The following is a 19,442-nucleotide window of genomic DNA, read 5'->3' as shown; positions in this document are numbered from 1 at the left end:
CCTACTTCCTGTTGCGCCATCCACGTCACAGAATGTTGCTCCCACCTCAGTATTTCGAAATGCTGTATTTTCTGATATTTGGAAGAAAGAATTTAATAAGTGTGTAACATAAGCAGCAGCTTGTTGAAGCAAGAGCCACTAACGGGGAATACAGAAACCATGCCCCATCTTCCAATGAAGTTACATTTGCTTTCGAAACCAATCTAAAAATCTAATTTATCGAAATTTGTTCTGAACAAATTTGAAAATCTGTAATGCTCTAGGAGCATATTCGAGTGGGTCTGGGTCCGAAATTTGGTAAGATACCGGTCATTCTAAATGAGAATCTTCATAATTTTCTTCAGTAACTTCAATCAAATGTCATTATTGCGTCTTCGAATAGATCGCTTCTAAACCTCTACCACCATTCTTGACCAGTCATCCATCCATCTTGCTTCACGTTGTAGGTCTAGAGGTCCGAGCTCTGCTGAAAGCAATTCGCTCAATAATTTATTAGCCTATTAACTATGACATCAGTCAAAATCCACCAGCCGTGTAAACACAATTTGAAACCTATATTCAGCGTTTAAATTTTGACTGTATAACGTATAGCCTGAAGGTGATCAGCGATCGTGTTCCCTTCAGCAGCGCCATGGCCACGAAGAAAGACGGCCGAAACATTCATATCTGTCATACAGAATTCTTTTACGGCAAAAGAAAGCAGGAATATAACAAACTGTTAATGCAGAGTGTGCATACGGTGATCAATATTGTGTCAATGTATTCGGTAAATGTGTGCCTCGTCAGTGATATTAAATATCCAGCCCATTTAGTTGGACATTTAATAAGAGTGTGATGGAATATGATCATTGCTAGGCAACGACTCAATATACACTTTCCAGCAACCACGCAACAGTAGGAGTTGTGTTCTCTGTGGCCAGTGCTATAACTAGTTTCTAGGTTACGCACCAATTTTGACAACAGAAGAGGTATTTTCTGTGGTCCCTGCTCGGGGGTATAACCCGGCCACCCTGTTCCTGGGGGGATATAAATAAGGGGACCTGGCCCTACAGGTTGGGGGAATCTCGAATCTGAGACAGTAAAATGCGCGGGAGTCGGACCTGAGAATGACTACACTGGCTAGGACCATCAACAATTGTAAACGACAGACTCATTCACTCGTCAGAGAGATTTTACATAAGGGCTCTAACCACAAATGTTCAGTTAGAAAATGAAGTTACTGGTTGTGAGTCTAAAGGGTCTTGTCGCCAAGAGGAAGTGATTGGCGGTAAACCGGCGCTCTTAAAGTAACTCTGACTCTGACTCTGAGTTCAGTTGAAAGTTCGGTCCAAGAGAATTCAGTTGAGATAGAATTGGATTACATTAGATAATTGGATGAGAGAAATGGCTTAGAGATTTGGAATTGGGAGTCAGAAGTTTTAAGAAAATTGTTGAAGAAGAATTAGAGATCGGCCTGTGAAAACTTAATGTGTGATTTTAAGACTTTATGTGTGCTGTAGTTGCCGTAATTTTAGGGTGTTATAATTATTTGCAGTTACGACTTGTGAGAGTCTTAATAACTCTATTCACCAATCTAAACCCCGTCTACAACCACTGAAACACATAACAATAATAAGACAGTATAAGGATAACGACATTGGTTCAATAAAATATTGTCGCGTGCCGGGAATCCGTAAGGTGTACTTCCATGGAAACGCAATAACAGTGGGTCCATTGGACTTGGGTTGATTCTTCTAGAAATATGCAATATTTAATTTGCAGTATACGAAGGGGGACCCAAAAATAACCGGAACCGACCTGTTGCGCGCGCATGCTTTGTAGTTACGAGTTGTGCTGCTAGGTGGTGTTAGCTGGGGGTATTGCTAAGTGTGATACAAGAAGACTATGGCGACGGTGAGATATGTATAAAACCCTTTTATTTCCCTTTTTCATAGCAATTAAAAAGTCAGTACTATATAAGATATGCAATTAGGTCTCAAAATATGTACATATGCTGTATGAAATATTATTTTGTGGATTGAAACAACAAAACTTGGGCTGCATGAAATTTCAGAATTGTGAATGATAGTTTTAAAGTAGATTCTAGAGGGTTCTGACGATGGTATATAACACTCAGTATTACTGGTTTTTTAACTTTGTCCTTCATCGTATATTCTAGAAACTAAAAAACACAACTTTTCCGAAACTGGTTCTGTTTCCGTCCGCAGGTGAAAGGGGAAGACACCAACTCAGTTGAGTTCCTTAGAAAGACCCAACTTCAATCACTGGACAGTCCCTGCTAGATTCACACAGCTATTTTAGCCTGGTCTCAGATGATTAAATAGGTGTGTGAATATGAAAGTGGTTGTCCAGTGACTGAGGTTAGCTCTTTCTAGGGGACCCAGTTGAGTAGGTGTCTTCCCTTCATCTCCTGAGGATAGAAACAGATGCAGTATCCGAAAATCGAGTTTTCTAGTCTCTAGAATATCGGATGATGGAAGAAGTCCAAAAATCATTAACTCTAAGGGACAATTTTAAAGCATTGTAAATGTTTAATAAAGAAAGCAGTCTTCTGGGATTTGGCACCGTGTATAAGTGGTGTTAACCGACGTTCCTCCGAAACGTCGGTTAACACCACTTATACACGGTACCAAATCCCAGAAGACTGCTTTCTTCATAGTCACCGCCGTGAAAGCCTCAAATCTTACAAATGTTTAATAGTTGAAATTATGGAAAAGAAACGTTTCGTTAATGGTATGAATTGTAATTTATAGCAGTCTGTCTATACGAGCGTGAATATTAAAAAGAAAGCGGACAGTATGTTCCCTCTGGGATATTACGAATACCTTATTTCAGGTTTAATCAGTAGGAGAAACCAGTTTTTTTTCTGTGTTCCACTTTGATTATTCACTGCATGCATTTTTGTCTGCACAGTTTTCCACTGACTTGGTTCACGCTTGCACGCACTTATTGATGTACGACAGCTCGTCCCATTTCCGAACATCCTGAAAGTTTTGTGTCATCTGCATGACGCCAGAGATGGTTCGATCACTGTGAAAGGCACCAAATAGGATTCCAAAAATGCAATCAGTCCCTTCAGTACAGCCAGGAGTGGTCTGGCGTTCAGTTGGTGACGGGAGCCTGACATGCGCGCCATCTCATATCACTTGTCTATTATCATCATTGACGTCAGCAAGAGAGCGCGCTCAGTTCAATTAATAAGTGAATGATTGAGTAGTATATGAAAATTTTCATGTTGAGGTGATGACGGATTTTATTATACTCTTAGAACTGAGAGCATTGTCTTCTTGTGAAGATTGCCGTCAGATTTTGAGACCTTTCTAAATTTACAACACATTCTCGTGACGCACATAAGGAAAATAAATTTATCTATCCTATGACGTAAAAGGATTCTAATATACTCGTAAGACTGCCCTTAGATTAGGTTTCAGCTAAATATAGGGCACTAGGGTACTATGTTACAACTGCCACTCATCAAAAGTTTGCTTTGTCTTTGCTTACGCTTGAAGTACCTTTGCATAAATTCGATTTATACTTCGTCTCTCACTTAACAAGCAATTTCCACGGGTTTCCAGTCCTTCGAAGTTTTCTTTTCAGGAGACATTCACAATAAGCAGCTCGCTCTTTATTTCAACTTTTCTCTTTAACTCTTCGTAAACTTTATTTTTTTTCACGTCCAGTTTTTGCCGAATTCTTTGCCTCTCAAGTTTCAGCTTTCGCTCGATTTGATCAACTTCAGGTTCATATTGAAGTCTAGCACATGTTCCTCTTTGCAGTCATTCCATGTGTTCCGCTCTGTTTCGCTTCTGCGACAGGTAAGAGCATGGATGGATAAACAAATTGATTTATTCTATGGGCTTATTATAACAGATCAGCAGTTTTCATTGTATGAACTACAGTCGTCTGCTAGGCCTCAACATAGGTCGGATAGAGATAAGTTCATTCTGTAGCGTAAATATTGTCACATCTTTGGAATTCATAAGGGTTACTTCCATGGAACCCCTCGTTGGTGTCTCCACCTTATCGTGGTGGACCCTGAGAGCTATACCAGCGGTAGCGTAGCTACTGGCAGGGCCTCACTTGCTGGACAGGTCAAAGGGTAGGCATCAGACGAAGAGCGACGCCAAAAACGAAAAACTGATGCCGGAAGCAGCGTCATCAGTAGCGACTTGAAGCACAGAGCAAATGATGCTCGAGATGGTTCAAGTTCGTATAGCAACAGGCGTGACCAGAGTGGTTTGAACGGCTGCTGTACTGCGATGTGGAAAGCAAATGGAAAAACTACCACATTATTACTTTTCCTGGATAGTCTCTTTCCAAAAACAGAAATACCACATATGCGAGAGGTTTCCTCTGGAGACAAAACAAACCGGAGGGGCGGATAGAAGTGACCAGAAGACGAGAAAGAAGACGTAAGAAGATGCTGGATGACTTTGGGGACAGAAGAGGATATTCTTATTTGAAAGAGAAAGCTTGAGATCGCATTAAGTGGAGGAACTGTTTTGGAAAAGACTGTGGACCTGTCGTCTGACAGATTACTGATGAATGAATGAATTAACTTCCATGGAAACTCTAGAACAGACCGTTGCATAGGAAGTAACAATATCAGTATTGTAATTCTAACAGTGAGCCGTTGCGTAGAGAACGCCGAATCTCCCCGGAGATGTCTCCACGGTTATAACGAGGGTTCATTGCATAGCCGCGGCCGAGGTTATAAAAAGGGTTGAAGGCATTTGCCAAGTCAGTCGGAACCCAGACGCCATACGATACAGAAGAAGACAGCAAGAATACAATCTTGGGATAGCCGCCGCCAGAGGCAGTTGAGATCCTACCACGGCCAAGGATAGTTGGGACGTCGCATTGGAGTACGGGGCCAGAAGTCAAGTGACATTGCAAGTGATAATAATTGTAAGGTGTGTAAGAGTGTGTGTCCAATAAAGATGCGCTAAATCCGAGACCCACGAGAAGTTATTTGTCGCGTGACATACCCAACACGTGACAGTATGTTCGCAGGATCGACTTAGTACCCCCTTCTTCACTGTTGTTCACTTACGTTGTCTTGTGTTGGTGAAAATAAAAGAATCCATTAGTTTTAATTCTTTATTTTAATTTATAACACTTTGTCTGAATATAAACTTCATTGTACTCTTTATATATTCTCCAATCTCGTTTTTAAAATAAATTATTTTATGACACCACCGAATATATTCCTCATTATATACCTCACAGCCCCTTTTGATTATTATGTGTACATAAGTTATTATCTGTGTCCATGATGGAAATAATATATTGAAACACACTAAATGAAATACTAACATGACAAGAAGGGTCTCCTATAATGTGATACAGTCATTTAAACATTAAGAAGCAAATGTTTCTGCCGTCACGTACAGAAGTTTTAAATTGAACTCTAGGAAATTTTCGGCCCCGTTTTATCATGTTCTATAAACCGACGACCTTATTTTCAGTGAGTCTATGAAGTACTTTATCAAATTTGTTTCTGTGTTTAAAACGACAGGCTTATACTGGCAGATGGAGAAGAGTATATAATAAATACTGTCACGTGTATCAGTGACTAAAGACGGGGTTCGGATTGGTAATTGGATTTATTAGCCACCTACAGGACTCAACTACAATTAATTATTACACTATTGCTGATTTACACAATTTATAATCACTCGCACTAATCTTCTCAGTCTATTTGCACTAGTCTTCACTATCTGTTTCCTGGTAACGGATTTATAACACAGGAACTGTAAAAGCCTCACTACATGGCACACTTCCAATATCGAAGTACAGCACATGTAACGTCACACACTAAGTCTTTTAATTCTTCTTCTGGCCATACTGCTGTTCCCTTGGAACTTCGGTACTCAAGTGAAATCAATTCCCATTCCGTATTCACTCATAACTTCTCAGCACGGACCACGCATAGAAAACACAGACCCTCTATTGTTGCATGGCGCAGACCACACGAAAACATATGTCACGTGTCAGACTGTGAGTTGATTGGTCCGTTAGCATCACTGGGCGTGGAGCGGACTACATAGATAGCAGCCTCATCTATTGTTATGTGTTGAACCGTGTTGGACCGTGTTTAAGATCTGTTGCCTGGGAACGCGCTGATCAAATCCGTTACAATATGTACATAAAAAATTATTTTTGGTTTCATTCCATTCCATTTAAATGAAATTGGCTTTGTGATAATCTTACTGTGCCCGTTCATATCCACATATAGTTTTTTCTATACTGCATTCCTATATGTGACATCACGTATAGCATAGACGGATGAACATGGCAAAGCTATATTTCAGTTGTGAGTAAGCCTGAAATAAAAGAAATTGAGTTTCATTTTTTTTGTCTTTTCAATAAATTTACTTTAAAATTTTAGTTAAATATGTTTTTGTAATTAATGTAACATTCATCCTTCCTCTTCACATATCATAATTAATACAGACTGTGTCAGCAGGTCTAGTCCTAAGAATTCCTCCTGTGTTAATATCATAAAATACTCATATTAGCAAAAAGGAAATATACAACTATAAATATTTTGTTTTGACGTAAAGTTGTTGCTAGTCAAATAACTGGCATCAGAATCATTTCTGAGTTTTATTCCATTAGAACTTAAAATATTTATATTATTCACGAATTACTTATATATCTGTTTCCATATTTTATTTCTTGACTGTTTTCTGTTTGCTCCGTGGCTGTTAAGTTAAAATTGTAGAAATGAATGTAATTTAGCTAAGCTTAATATTCGAATAGAGATTGGGCATACGTGTACAACGAAAAAAATAAGGTAAAATTATCGCGAGAGAAAAAGAATTCTGAAAGTATCCAACCATCTTGTTCTGAAGCCGTGATCCTCGAGACCTCTCTCTTAAGCGTATGAAGATTCAAGAGAAAATATATAATTCTTTCTGTAATCTTCAAGATCAGAAACAAAGTGCAGACCGTAATGTTTTCATCAGTACTATAATGACTTAATGATAAAATCAATATTGCTTCTCTAGCTATTTGTCTAATCCGACTAAAATTTCCTGAATTATTACGTAATGACCAAGACCACCCAGAGCATACAAGCCTTCGCAGAAGTGGTGTAGCAATTAACTAACACCAATGCAGACCAGTCTGATACTTGTATTCCCTGTTCCCTGTGTTGTCACGGATCGGCCTCTCATTTATTCGCAATTCAAGGAAATGAAAATTCACTGCTTTAAAATAAAAGGAAATCTCCACTCCTGTAACTTACATCCGCATTTTAGGTTTGAAATTTTGTAAAATTACTTCATAGAACCACCATGCACATGCCATGAAATGTGCATTTGTTCTAAGTACATTGTGTTTCTTTCACTGCATATTTAAGAGGGAAATTTGTCCTCTGTGCTTAACTAATTAAGCACTACGTCATGAAGGCGTACGGCGGAGTTCATGCGTAGATCCACATTTTCTTGACCTCGACACTAGTGGGAGATGAGTGGTCAGCTTGAGGCCCCTGCCGCTTTACCACCGGGGAAAGGCTCATTATACATTGGATAGGAGGCTGGGCGTGCCTCAGAGCCGGTCTGGACCACGTGGAGAAGAGAAAATTCTTTACCCTACCGGGACTCGAACTCCAACCCCTCGGTCGTCCAGCTCGTAGCCAGTCGCTATACCGACTCCTTACGTTGCATGTTTAATTAAATATAAAACAGTACTTTAAGCCTCATTTAAAGTACTCCCGATGGACTAATACGAATCGTTTGCAAAGTTTTCTTACACACGTCTAATTTGAAATTCAATGCAGATACATCACTCAGTTAAAGTGTGGTATGAACACACGCATTGGTGGATATGATTTTCCAGTAAAACTTTTGAGGCTTTCACAGGAAGAGCACTGACTGTACTTATTAAAGTAGTTTCATAATAACAATATCAAACCTAAATTCTGTCATAGACAGTAAGACGTGAAACGAGAATATAACTGGAGCCCAGCACATGAGGAGCGCTAACTTCCGTCAGAAGGCTAAGGCAATGCCTCGTCTTCTGTACTTGGTGATTAATGACCGAGCTGTAGTGAATTATGAAGTTGGAAGACTTTGGGAAGGAGCCATGGCCATATGTTATGACACTGTCAACTTTAGCATGAGGTAACAGTCCCACTCAAGGTGGAGGGCTCTGTTTGTGATTAATCCAGGGTTGCCAAACACATGCTTAAAATTTATCAGGCAAATTCTGTGATTCAGTTCACCATGTTACTCACATGGATAGCCATCTACCATGTGAACTCTAATGCAATAGCAGGAGAACAGTGGCTGTTAAGTCCTCTCTACTCTAGGGTAAAACGTCGTGTAGTCCGTTAAGTCAACTGACGTTTCGGAGGAATATGTCGCCACAATTTTCAGGCTAGAAGAATAAGAAGAATAAGCAATAAATCTACATGAATCAGATGGCAATCAGAGCTCTGAAAATGGAGGCTGTATTTTCCTTCGAAACATATGTTGACTGTCAACGGACTACACAGCTTTACATCCCACGAGACAGGATTCTTCGGCAGAAATTCTGTTTTGGTAAGAGATGACGTTGTTAATTCTTGTACGAAAATCTTTATAGCAGTTAGATCCACGATTATCATTCCATTCGCTTGAATCCATCATGAACACCAGGGGTAGCATTCATACCTCGTATTTGAGAGGTCCCGAATTCAAATCTCGGACGGGTCACCTGTTAGCCTTAAGAATTTTGTGGCTTTCCTCAGTCCTTGAAGGCAACTGCCGGGAAAATGCTCGAAGTCAGGCGAGACATAGGCAGCACGCTTTATTCCACTTCTTTCAATTGTCAAAAGTAAACTTGTCCCTATACTTAACTAATTAAGCACTACGCCATGAAGGCGCATGGGGGAAGTGGTTGTATAGACACACGTTTTCTTGACCTCGGCACTAGTTGGAGGTGAGTATTCAGCTTTACTCCCCTGCCCCGGTATCTATTAGACAGGAGGTTAGATGGACCCCAGAGCCAGTCTGGATGACAATTGAAAATTCATGACCTTACCGAGACTCGAACTTCAACCTCTAGGTTACCAAGTCAGTAGCCAGTCAATATACCGACTGCGCTGTCCCTGCTCATTCTTTTAAAAGTTTCTATTAATTAATTGTTTGCGTTAAACGCTATATGGTATGAGCTACTGATATTGATATGAAATATTCCAAAAAGAGAATCCACCATAGAAGGTTCTGGGCTTCGGAAGTAATGACGAGTCGCAGGGAATGACAGTTTGACGTTCTGGAGTTGTCATCAAATTTGTGGTCATTAAAAGTCGATTGATGTATCGGAAATGAAGAACACCGATAGCTCATAAACATAAATATTTTCTTCTATACGCTGTTTCAGCAATTAGAATCCAATATCTCCTGATTCTTTATTTGCATATAGTACTTTAGTAAAATAACATAAATTTGTTAATTCCTTTTAGAGGTAAATTCTCCATCGCAAACAGATTGCATACTGAAAGCGTCTAAGGAGTGCAATTCGATTTACCTCCCAGACCAAATGTACAACTCCATATTACTCATACTAGACACTTCGTCTGCATTCTAGTAGGTATCTTCAGTTTACAGATCGTCAGAATTGCGATAACACAGCTAAAAGTTTCAACTCCATAATTCATCTGAAGCTTATTAGATGTTTCGTAAACCTGTTTATTGCTTCATGGCCTTACGTAGCTAATGATAATGAATTTTTTAATGACTAAGTCAATGTACCATAGGTTATTTAAAGAAACTATATAAAATTTTCATTGTGGGAAAGCCAGAAGGAAATAGGAAACTCAGATGGCCTTGACGGAAGTAGAAGATCATTATTAAAATTGATATAACAGAAATATTATGGGGTGATGTAGACTGGATTTATTTGGTTAAATATGAAGACAAATGGTGGGGGTTCTTGTGAACACTGTAATGAAATTTGGGGCCCCAAAAATGTTAGTAAATTCTTGAGTAGCGGAGCGACCGGTGGCTTCTCAAGAAGAATGTAGCTCCATGGAGTTAGGTCGTTAGCATAAGTTTCTTTGGTTTATATACTGTGGTACACGAAATCGGCGTAATTACCTATGATCATTGTCTATTTAAAATATATAGAACACGTGTGGACGGACAGGGGAAAGCAATAAAATATTTTAGGTGCCGGGTTCGATTTCCGACGCTACCATATTTTCTTAGAAGTAGTGGGTCTGGAGCAGGATCCACTCAACCTCGTGAGAATAACTGAGGAGCTAATTGAATGGAAAAGTAGCGGCTCCGGTCTAGAAAACTGAGATTAACGGCCGTGGGGATTCAGTTGCGCTGACCATGCGACATCCTCTAACCGCAAATTTGGCACTAGCTTCGTCAACAAGGGGCGGTCGCTTGGACGGTATAGTTCGCTTGCGGAGTTTCTTATTCTGTTTTCCTAGTGACACTGGAACAGAAATGGGGCATCCTGATAGAATCATGCGCTGACGCAGAGCTAAACCTCTTTGAGAGGGGAAAAGGAGGAACATTTGGAAAATGAAGTAACGGCATGGCCACACAGTGAAAACCTTGATACCAATAACCTCTGGATCTTCACAACTAGGTATGTAAATTTGATGTGGACATAGGTCATTCACATACACAGAAATGCCGTATGTAATAGTTTTTAGTGGATTATAAATTAAAAACGTGGCGATTTTGTGTAACTTTGATGCTGAATCTCAAAACAGAATGTGTCTATAATCTATAATTAACCCCGTGGAGTAAGATTCCTCTTGATAAGTTAATAGCCTCTCAGCCATTGACTAGAATTCCCTATCAGTGATGTAACACGAAGGTTCATTACCGTTCTCAAAAGAGACCGCCACTGGTCCCTATCCTGAGTCGCATGGATTCAACCCAGGTCTTCATAACCTGTTTCTTCCAAAACTCATCATCATCAGTAATCTGTCAAGACGACAGGTCCACAGTCTCTTCCAAAACAATTCCTCCATCTAATGCGATCTAGAGCTTTCTCCTTCAAATGACAGTATCCTCTTCTGTCCCCAAGGTCATCCAGCATCTTCTTACGTCTTCTTCCTCATCTTCTTGTCACTTCTATCCGCCCCCTATCTTTCCTTCAATAACTTCTTTTAGAAGGCAGTTTCTGCGTAAAACATGACCAATCCAATTAGCCTTCCGTTTTCTGTTTTCTTATTTCGTGTAGGATATTCCTCTGCTCACTGACTCTAATTAACACTTCTTCATTTCTCACATAATCGGTCCAACTGATCCTCTCCATCCTTCTCCAACACCACATTTCGAAACTTTCCAGATGTTTCTGATCTACTGCCCTAAGTGTCCATGTTTCAGCCCCTTACAGAGCTATGCCCCAAATGTAGCATTTCACTAGTATTGTGACAAAAATATGCCTACAAATTTATCATCAGTCTATGTAATTTTTATTCATTTTAAGGTCTCTTTACCCACAATTTTTTTTCCAACGTTTCGTTCATTTTTTGTTTCATCGGCATGATCACCCCAGCGGCATTAGACCGCTCGGCTACCGTGACCGGCCCTGCCAATCTTCAGTCCACCAAATTCTCCATCATAATCACCCGGGGTAGGCTACAATAGGCCAATCAGTGGTCACCGTGCCGAGCGGATCCAGTTGGATTCCACTCCCCACTAAGCGAATTAAAAAAAAATAGCCTAAACGGAATGTAGACTACTGACAGACATTAGAGCCGATGAGCTATGGGCTACAATCTGTTATATAAGTAATTCAGCTCGTACGTGTAATGGTACGAATTATCCAGTTCTAAAGCAGACTAAATCCTGATGTCCCTGCTTAGGTTAGGTTTCCTTAGTTTTGTTTTTCCCTGTCCTTCTCCGTCTTCCTTTTCTGCCATTTCTTGTGTCTATCGGCTAGAATCTATTCAGCATATTAATTACTTCGCGACGAATTTCTTGCTGCCGAACTTAGAACGGTTAACTGCAAATGACGAAGAACTCAGACAACAGACTGCTCGCAGTCCTCGAAGAACTGCTGGCTTGCGTTTGTGTTTCAGTAGGCTATATTGTTTTCATACCTAGTTAAAGTGACTAATATGATCCTGATTTAAATATTTGCTATTAAGAAATCAAGAAATATGAAATATGTTATATCTTTTCATATTGTCATGATTTAGAGGGTTGTACGTTACTTATAGACGTGTTCTGGATTGGATGATTGCCAATGATGTTCTGGCTGCCAAACTCGGATCCTGGCAGACTGGCATCTCCAAGTTTGACTAACTCTTTGCAACTTAGCTCTTCTTTTTAATCACTTTGAACAGACCACGCAGAAAACACAGCCCCTTTATTGTCGATAATGCTTGTTTACAGTGCCGTTGCATAGCAACTGAAGTTATTCGACTGTTGCTTGCATATTCGTTTCGGCGGGAATGTGTTTATAGAGTCGTTACCTAGCAATGAACTTCTATTGTGACTTCATTATTCCGGCTTTCGGACGTCACTTCACAATATCTTCATTTACATATTCATTGTCTGTTCTTTCTCCAGGAACCATATTCGGACCTCACAGAAAATCCTACATACACTGCATAGGTTTTATTACAACAAGAGAATTGATATATTATTAAAATGAAAGACGTTATGATAGGCAAAATATATAGCTGGTATATGATAAACAAGCGTACTGTACAGAAATTTATGTATTAAGCTTTCTAGAACACTACCACTGTGAAAATGAACAGGAAATATGTATGTAGTACTACAAAGAAATATATTAATTATTGTGAATTGATTCAACTGGTTCATCGTCGGGTTCAATAAATGGCTTTTGTATCAAAAGTGTTGAAACGTCCGTTTCTCATACCAGATCTTCTGCCCTTTAAGAGTTTTCATAAATTGCCTTTCCAGTAGACTTAAGCAACGCTCTTTAACTGCACAGCTATTTTGTGAAGACAGTGTCAAATTGTGTGTAATTTGTTTAAATTCGATACGAAATAAATTGATATCTGGATGAGCTGCGTGAAGTGGAAGAGAGTTAAATTTTACCACTATTTACGAACACAGATGCTGAATATATTTATAGACTCATCCTATATCCGATATGCTGACTGGGTTTAAAGATTTGTGAAAAATACAAAGTGCCTCGTTTGTTTCGTCAGTCTATTGCTTAATCAAAGTTTGGAAATATAATTATCATATAGTTCATGCAATCATAAAAATTAAATCAGTTTCAATCGTATTTTAATATTAATACGTTTATGTGTCCCAGGGGGCCCGTTGTAGCGTATTTGGTTGAGTCACTATACTACAAGCCGGAAGGTTGCGGGTTCGATTCCCGATGAGGTCACTGGATTTTTTATTTCAATTCACCTAATCTTTCCAGCCGCAGTATGGTCTTGGGGTCGACTCAGCTTATAATAGAAATGAGTACCAGGAATCTTCCTGGGGGATAAAGGGCGGTCGGAGCGTAAGGCTGATAATCTTAGCGCCATCTGTGAACCGATTACCTAGAAAATATGGGAGCCTGGACATCTCACAGCCCTATGGGCCTTCACGGCCTGTTGCAGGGATAGCTTTACCTGTTATGTATATGTGTTCCTATGATTTTACATTAAAAATCTTTGCGTTTTAAAACTCTGAACGACCGAAAATTGGGCTACTAACAGTCTATTATGTATTTCATTTCTGATTGTTTTACCATTTACTTACTTATTCATGGAGCTGAGCCCTTCTGGAGGAGCCGCCAATTCTACAGCTACGCAAGAATTTCCCAGCATTTTATGGAACCCGAAGGTTCATCACCGTGTTCACAAGAGCCCTCCACTGGTCCCTATCCTGAGCCAGATCTATCCAATCCATACCATCCCATCCTATCTCTCTAAGACCCATTCTAATATTGTCCACCCACCTATGCCTTGGTCTTCCCTGTGGTCTGTTTCCTTCTGGCTTTCCCACCAATATCCTATACGCATTCCTCGCTCCCCCATTCGTGCTATATGACCTGCCCACCTCATCCTCTTTGACTTGATCAATCTTATTATACTTGGAGAAAAGTACAAGTTATGAAGCGTATAACAATTTTCTATACTTTCTAAAAAATATTGGTAGGTGTACGGTTTTAATTGTATTATTCATTCGCTTTTTGTATTGCAACGTTAATGAAACTGACGAATAAAACGAACTGTAAAGTATTACTGATCTATTTGATGTGAAACTTCCCAATTAGTAATTCAGGTATTGGGTCGCAGCGTACTTTGAATTGAGACCTGGGGTTCTGAAGAAGTTAGGATTATTTTATAGCTGTAGTTCTCTAATTGCATTTATACAGAGAGTGGCTTCTGTTTGCTAACCTAGAGTGCTCACATGCACTTTAACGGTAGAGTGAAAATTGACTTTGATTTCTTAAAAGAATGACCCAATCTAAACGAAGAAAAAGCCTATGGAACCAATTCACTCTTCACTACACAATGAATTGATTACGTGAACTACATTCTCTTTGTCAATAAATACTTAAATATTTTTAAATATTTCAAAAGTGTTTCAGGCCCAGATCACACTGGACATATTGTATAAATCACAAATTCACGAACGTGTAGGATGCTGTATTATTAAAAAAATCTATAAAAAAATTAGAGCAGGATTCTCTTTCAATTTAAAGCTTTTAGAAAATGTTGTATTATTAATTTTCGTTTTTTTTTCTTGTTCTTAAAAAGAGTCTCACGTCCTCACGTGTTGCTATACCTGCTGTTAACCAAGGTGGCTCTTTGATGGACAGACCAAAGGATAAGCTCAATGACCACCCAAGGGGACCACACATACCAAACATCACGGTAGATTTATTAGCACTTCGGCTTCTTACTTGAGAGTTCTCGAATTTGAATCTTTATCTAGAGGCCGGTTATCTATAATAATGTCTTTCGTGGTTTAACTCAGTTCCTTCAAGATGAGGTAGTAGTTTAAAACAGGCTTAGGAGATTTTGCGCCGTCTAGGTGCAACTTCGTTGAATGTTCCTTTATTGGAAAGTATTTCACTAAATATTTCGGCCTAACTTTCCATCTCCACGTGTACAGGTGTTGTGGACAAGGATTCTGCTACTCATTTTAATACGGGTTTTCTTCCTCTTATTGCAGTAAACTGAGGTTATTTTTGGTTGTGTGGGTTGCACGTTGTGACTGAAAGAAGTGTTCTTGCTGGGGAGTGAGTTCTGGTGTCTCTTGGTCGGTCATCATAGCCATTCGTTCAGCGAAACAGGATGCCGAAATAAAACATTTAAAGCAGGCAACGGTGATATCCCTCCCGAGTCATTTTGGATTCGTCATTAATAACGATTCTATGGTCAGTAGTTTTATTACCTTGCAGTCAGAAAAGTGGTATTAAGTAACACAAGAATGTACTAATCAGGACCAACATGTCAAAACATTTTTCATGAGATACTGACCCTTCGGCTGAGTAAGTAAGCTGCATGTGAACCACGGACTCCTCTGTGGGAAGATGGTCGTCTCTGGGGAATGGGGTATATGGCGGAAGGCGGACACAGCCCCCCCGAGAGAAACTGGGTGGAACAGTTTTTTTTTCCCATTTGTCAAAATAATAAAATTAATAACCAACAGTCAGGAATTTAACTACTTCATTCCATACAATGCTATAAAATCCCTCTAATTTAAGTAGTAACTTCTGTAAATAAATTGAGCAGTTACATCTGCGAGGGGCTGTACTATTGTTTGTGGTTATAGACCCATATTCTTCTAAATTCAACTTTCACGGAACAAAATGGTTAAATAACTTTCTAGACGTCTGTTTGAGAGATACTTGATACGATGTATGGCAAATTAAGCCTCTGAAATATTGATGATGAAAAACGAATACTCTTAGAAGAAACTGCCCAAACTCCAGTTTCTTCCAAAGGTTGTTGACTTTTACGAATGCAGTGATCGTTTGAACAGCGCGCTATAGAATACGCGTTCGAGGGGATGAGAAAAACTACTAAATATAACATCAAGACATTTAATAACAGATAAATAAAATATAATGTTAATATATAATGAGTTTATAGTAGTATGCATTTATAACCTAGAAACCAACTGTTCTCAAAATATTTATATACAGTATTTCTTATGTCAAGTCTGAATTCCTTAACATAAGCAGGAAGAATAATATAGACCTTTTTCTTTTTCCATGATTAGATTCATGACAAACATTTTATGTCGCTTTATGTTAACAATTATTAGTTCTCATTTATGTCACAGGTGTGCAACAAATTGTGGGTATAACGAAAAGAAATTATAACAGTTTCTTGTCATCTTCAAGTTATAAAACTGTGACCGTCTCAAAAAATAAATATTAGAAAATTAAGACAATTTTTTTTTCCTTGGCACTACAGCCCCAGTAGGCCTAGGCCTACCTCCATGAACTTCTCCGTTCACTTCGGTTTTTCTAGATCTTACACATTCGGTAGGACTCCTTGGGCGGGTGATCTGCTCGTCGCAAGGCCTCTACCTGTACACAAACACAGGAAAACGCACACAAACATCCATGCCCTGAGTGGGATTCGAACCCACGATCCCGGTTTCCAAGCGAGCGAAGACAGTACCTGCCTTAGACCGCTCGGCTACCGTGACCGGCATTAAGACAAGTATCCTCCAGTATTTTAGTGAAGCGATTAATTAAACTGGATGAACAATTAATATCCCTTTGTTCCCGATTAGCTGTGTTGCTCCACGTGAACATATGATTATGCATCTTGAAACTTGTGTAGCATACTGAGAAATGGAGGGCCCTCTTCTACTTTAACTGCACCCCATAACGCAATTCTTCTGTTATATACAGGATAGAGAAGAGGCTCTGCTGGTGATCCATGACGTGGCCACGGAGAACATGGGAGCGCTGTGCGTTACCGAGCCTTACCGTTCGCTCAAGGTACCCCTGGCCACATCGCAGTACGAGGGCGCACAACAGAAAGCTGATATGGCGGCCATGCTGCTACAGGACCTCGGAGTTTCTCACCGCAGTGGTATGCAGATATATACAGCACACGATATGGACTGTGGCAGAAATCGCATAAATTGTATGTCTTTTATCAAGGTCAAGGTCAAGGTCACATTGCGACTGGCGGTCGGTCAGTCGGTCTTGGCGTCGAGCCCAATCTGGGGTACATGATCAGGTATTTATGACTGTTTGACAGTTACTGTCTTGATTTTATAGGGCACCCTCTCTGACGAGAGGATGGGTCTGTCTTCTGTATATGCTGCTGGCCCTTGCCAGCGCAGTCTTTCTTGGGTCCGAGTCCTTGGGAATCGCAACCATATTTTACTGTCTTAGATTTGAGACTTCACTTTTCTTTCGCCTCCTACGACTCGCAGGGCCACGGTTGAGGTATTCGTACCCACCTCCACAAGGGTTACGTCCTGTATTTAAAGATCATAGCTCATACCCCTTTTACACGGACCGAGTAGTAAAACATCGTTTCCAATAGTAACTCTATTATTGCGTGAGTTTTCATTGCAGTTTGAAGATGTTTACCGATTCGTTGCCTAGAAACGGGTTGCATGACAACGTTGTTTATTCGCCTATCTTGTAGTCATTCTACAATGGCAAGAGGGGGTAATTTTGACGTGTACAAGAGAAATATTCGACTTCGTATTTCGCAGAATATAACTGTGTTTCATTATTAAAATTGCCTTAATTATTATGCATTTTAGAAACTCTATATGCTAACTAATATAATGACACAACATAATCTTGTGTAGAACATTTAGTTAATTATTCCAGTAATCACAGTTGGGGTTAATTTAATTACTCACAGAGAGAACAGAAAGAAGTCTCGACTCATATTTTTCGTGTATGATTCTAACGAATATGATGCATTTGCAATTTTAATATCTCTGGGCTGAGCATCTGCTACACGATCTGTGATTTGTTGAAAGATTTACAGAAAACGTCAGTGTATGTGAGACGAATATTAAGAATGAAGAGAGACGGTTTCGGATTAATTCCATGAGGCAGTGTAGTGTCTTGGAGAGGGTAGCTTCAGGGTAGATGGTACATGAGCTGCAGTCTGTGAGTAAGTGGAAAAGTATCTGTTTATGATATAAAATATTGGAAGCTAATATCCCCACAGATATTGAATGAAGATGGAGGCACTGTATCCCACTGACAATGCACCGTAATCAGAAGACTACACTAGGAACACTCGATGGAGTCAGTGTAAAAAATCATATAGTCTTTCTAGCATTCGAGGTTCTCACGGTGGTAGTTATGAAGAGTTCTATCTTATGGGATATATTGCCATGTAGTCAGCTGGAATTCAACAGACGTTTCGGAGTAACATGTATTCATCTTCAGGGTCAACGAAAAGTCAAGGAAGATACAAGTATGAACCACTTGGCAAAGATATTTTGCTGGTTTCTTGCTTGGTTTATTCTTCGAACCTAAGAAGAATGAAACGCGCTCCTCTGAACCGTCGGTTACTTTTAAAGTACCTCATCATCATCATCATCATCATCATCATCAACAACACTGGCACGACAGCCCTTTGTGAGCCCTGGCCTTCCTCAGGATTGCTCGCCATTCTTCTCCATTCGGTGCTACATTCCTCCAGTTATTTGCACCCAAAATTCTTATGTCCTGCCACACAAATTCTTCCCATCTCAATCTTGGTCTTCCCACTATCCTATTTCTTTCTTGTTTAATATTAAGTATTTTCTTAATCGTTCTATTCCCTCTAGCACGTATTATGTGTCCAGCCCATTCAAGCCTTTTCACCTTTATAAATCCAGTAATGTCTGGTTCATTAAATAGTTTGTATAGCTCATGGTTATACCTCTTCCTCCCTATTCCATTTTCTTCCACTGGTCCAAAGATATATCTCAGGATCCTCCTTTCAAATATACTTAACAGTCTTTCATCCGATGGTGACAGTGGCCAGGTCTCAGAGGCATAAGATAGCACTGATCTTATGAGTACTTTATACGTCATAGTTTTGGGTTTCCTGGGTATTAATTGAGATTTCAGGTGTTTCCTAAGGCCATGGAGACATTTATTTGCTGCAAGTACACTCTGTTTTATTTCATCACTGATGTAATTTTTACAGTTAACTTCTGATCCAAGGTAAGAAAACTACATACAGCCTCAAATTTATATGAGCCAATTTCAATATATGCAGGTCCATTAGCACAGTCTTTCTTGGTTACCGGCATGTACTTTGTTTTATTTTGATTAACTTAGTAGATTCATCTGTTCTGCTGCTCTTTCCAAATTAAGAAAAGCTTCTTTCATAGATTTTTGTGTTCTACCAATTAAATCAATATCATTTGCAAACGCCAAAATTTGAACTGACTTACAGAATATAGTTCCCTTGTGTTGATGCCTGCATCTCTAACTACCTTCTCTAATGCTATTGTAACGTGTTTCCGTTACTGATCCCACTTCTGACACCAGTGTAACGTGTCTTGCGTTACTGA

At 39.5% G+C, this 19,442-nt stretch overlaps 1 protein-coding gene across 4 annotated transcripts in view; it reads left to right on the top strand.

Annotated features, from left to right (window-relative positions):
• LOC111869968 (probable G-protein coupled receptor CG31760) overlaps window positions 1–19,442 on the top strand; it is a 245,382-nt gene that overhangs the window by 125,739 nt on the left and 100,201 nt on the right. For all 4 annotated transcript variants that reach the window (XM_033753622.1, XM_033753623.1, XM_023861873.2 and 1 more), the window contains exon 3: window positions 16,810–16,993. In XM_033753622.1, the coding sequence (XP_033609513.1) occupies window positions 16,810–16,993 (184 nt within the window). The remainder of the gene's footprint in view (window positions 1–16,809; window positions 16,994–19,442) is intronic.

Source organism: Cryptotermes secundus, unplaced genomic scaffold (assembly GCF_002891405.2).
Source record: "Cryptotermes secundus unplaced genomic scaffold, Csec_1.0 scaffold1766, whole genome shotgun sequence".
In the NCBI taxonomy this organism is placed as follows: Eukaryota; Metazoa; Arthropoda; class Insecta; order Blattodea; family Kalotermitidae; genus Cryptotermes; species Cryptotermes secundus.
This window is presented reverse-complemented; position numbering and strand designations above follow the sequence as displayed.